We start from the raw sequence: 1,734 nt of genomic DNA, 5'->3' as shown, positions 1-1,734 counted from the left end.
CAACACCCAGCTATTTTTTTGTTGTTGTTGCAGTTTGGCCTGGGAACCTGCCACCCTCGGTATATGGGGCCGGTGTCCTACTCCCTGAGCCACAGGCACTGCCTATGTCTTAGTTTTTAACAAAAAAGCTCAAAATTAAAAAAAAAATTAATACAAAAACATTTACAGAATGAAGATAGAAAGGAAGAAAATATTTTTGCATAGTTGTACAATGTGTTTGTATTTTAAGCTACGTGTTAATATGGAAGAGCCAAAGTTTTCAAAAATTAAAAAGTTATAGTCAGCTAAGATTATTATTATCAAAGACATATTTTTTTATAAATGTAGCATAAGTGTGCAGTGTTTATAAAGTCTACAGTAGTGTACCGTGATGTCCTTGACCTTTACATTGACTTACAGAACAACTGTCAGTCTACAAGCCCCATTCACATTAAGTGCTCTTTGTGGGTGTACCATTTTTTGTTTTTATATCATATTCTTACTGTATCTTTTGTATGTTTCAATAAGTTTAGATACACGAATATTTACCTTAGTCTTATAATTGCCCACAGTACTCAGTGCAGTTACATGCCCAGGAGCGGTAGGTTATTCCCCCAGCACCGAGGTGTGTGGGAGGTTCTATTACCTCGGTTAGTGCAAGCACTCTGTGATGTTCACTCAATGACAGCATCACTTGGTGATGGGTTTCTCAGGACACATCCCACCGTTACGCACTGTGACTGGACACATGCACCCACATGCGAGCATACCTGAGATTCACCTCGGGGTTAGTTCAGGTTTCTCAGTGCATACAAAAATTATATCTATGCTGTCCTGTAGTCTATTAAGTGTGTGATAGCATTATATATATATAACAATATACGTAACTTCAAAAAATTGCTAAAAAGTGCTGACACAGAGACACAAAATGAACACAAGCTGCTGGAAAAATGGCACCAACAGACTCGCTTGACACAAGGTTGTCACCGACCTTCAGTTTGTGAAAAACCCAGTATCTGGGAAGCCCAGTGAAGTGCAATTAAATCCAGTATGCTTGTCCATGTGCACATTCTTATTAATCTATTAACAACTTGTTAACCCCTTCTGTCAATGTTACCTCTTCATTAACATGAAGTCCCAGGCTTTTCGCATGTTCTCTGTCATCTCGGTGCAACTTCTGATTATAATCTAACCTCCTCTTAAAGACACAGTCATAGAGGGAAATAACTCCTGTCTGGGAATAAAAAGAAAGAAAACCATGGGTTGATTTGCAGGCAGAGCCATTGAGGCCAATGGAGGACAGAAGCCAATACTCCTCTGCTCCCAAGGGAGACTGGAGGTGTATAGTTTCTCAAGTGCAGTGAGTACGGGAGAGGAAAAGTCACCTCACCAACCAGACTGGCCATGACCTAGAGAGAAGCTCAAGCCCCACCAGAAAGATGAGGCTGCCGAGCAGCTCAGGATGGAGCGAGGGCATTTCCACAGCACCGCTCAGCTTTTCTGTTTCCTTCTCAGAGAGGAGGCTCCCTGAGTCTCTTATTTGCTGACTACTTTGCTAGAGCTCACATTTTTGAATACAAATAAGCTTGGCTTAGCCCCTTTATAGCTATGACAAAATAACATAAACTGTGCCACTTACAAACAGATTCAATTCTCATGGTTCTAGAAGCTGAGAAATCCAAGTTCAAGGAGCTGGCAGCCTTGTAAGTCAGGCTTATTGTTTATTAATGTATTATTCCAGCTGCATTAAGTCCC

General features: G+C 40.8%; 1 protein-coding gene across 1 annotated transcript in view; it reads right to left on the bottom strand.

The window, feature by feature from the left end:
* CUNH5orf49 (chromosome unknown C5orf49 homolog) overlaps positions 1–1,734 on the bottom strand; it is a 13,684-nt gene that overhangs the window by 3,722 nt on the left and 8,228 nt on the right. Inside the window, exon 2 of the mRNA XM_003789573.2 lies at positions 1,097–1,213. Coding sequence (XP_003789621.1) covers positions 1,097–1,213 — 117 coding nt within the window. The remainder of the gene's footprint in view (positions 1–1,096; positions 1,214–1,734) is intronic.

The sequence above is a fragment of the Otolemur garnettii genome, unplaced genomic scaffold (genome assembly GCF_000181295.1).
Source record: "Otolemur garnettii isolate 467f Iridium unplaced genomic scaffold, OtoGar3 scaffold00033, whole genome shotgun sequence".
In the NCBI taxonomy this organism is placed as follows: Eukaryota; Metazoa; Chordata; class Mammalia; order Primates; family Galagidae; genus Otolemur; species Otolemur garnettii.
This window is presented reverse-complemented; position numbering and strand designations above follow the sequence as displayed.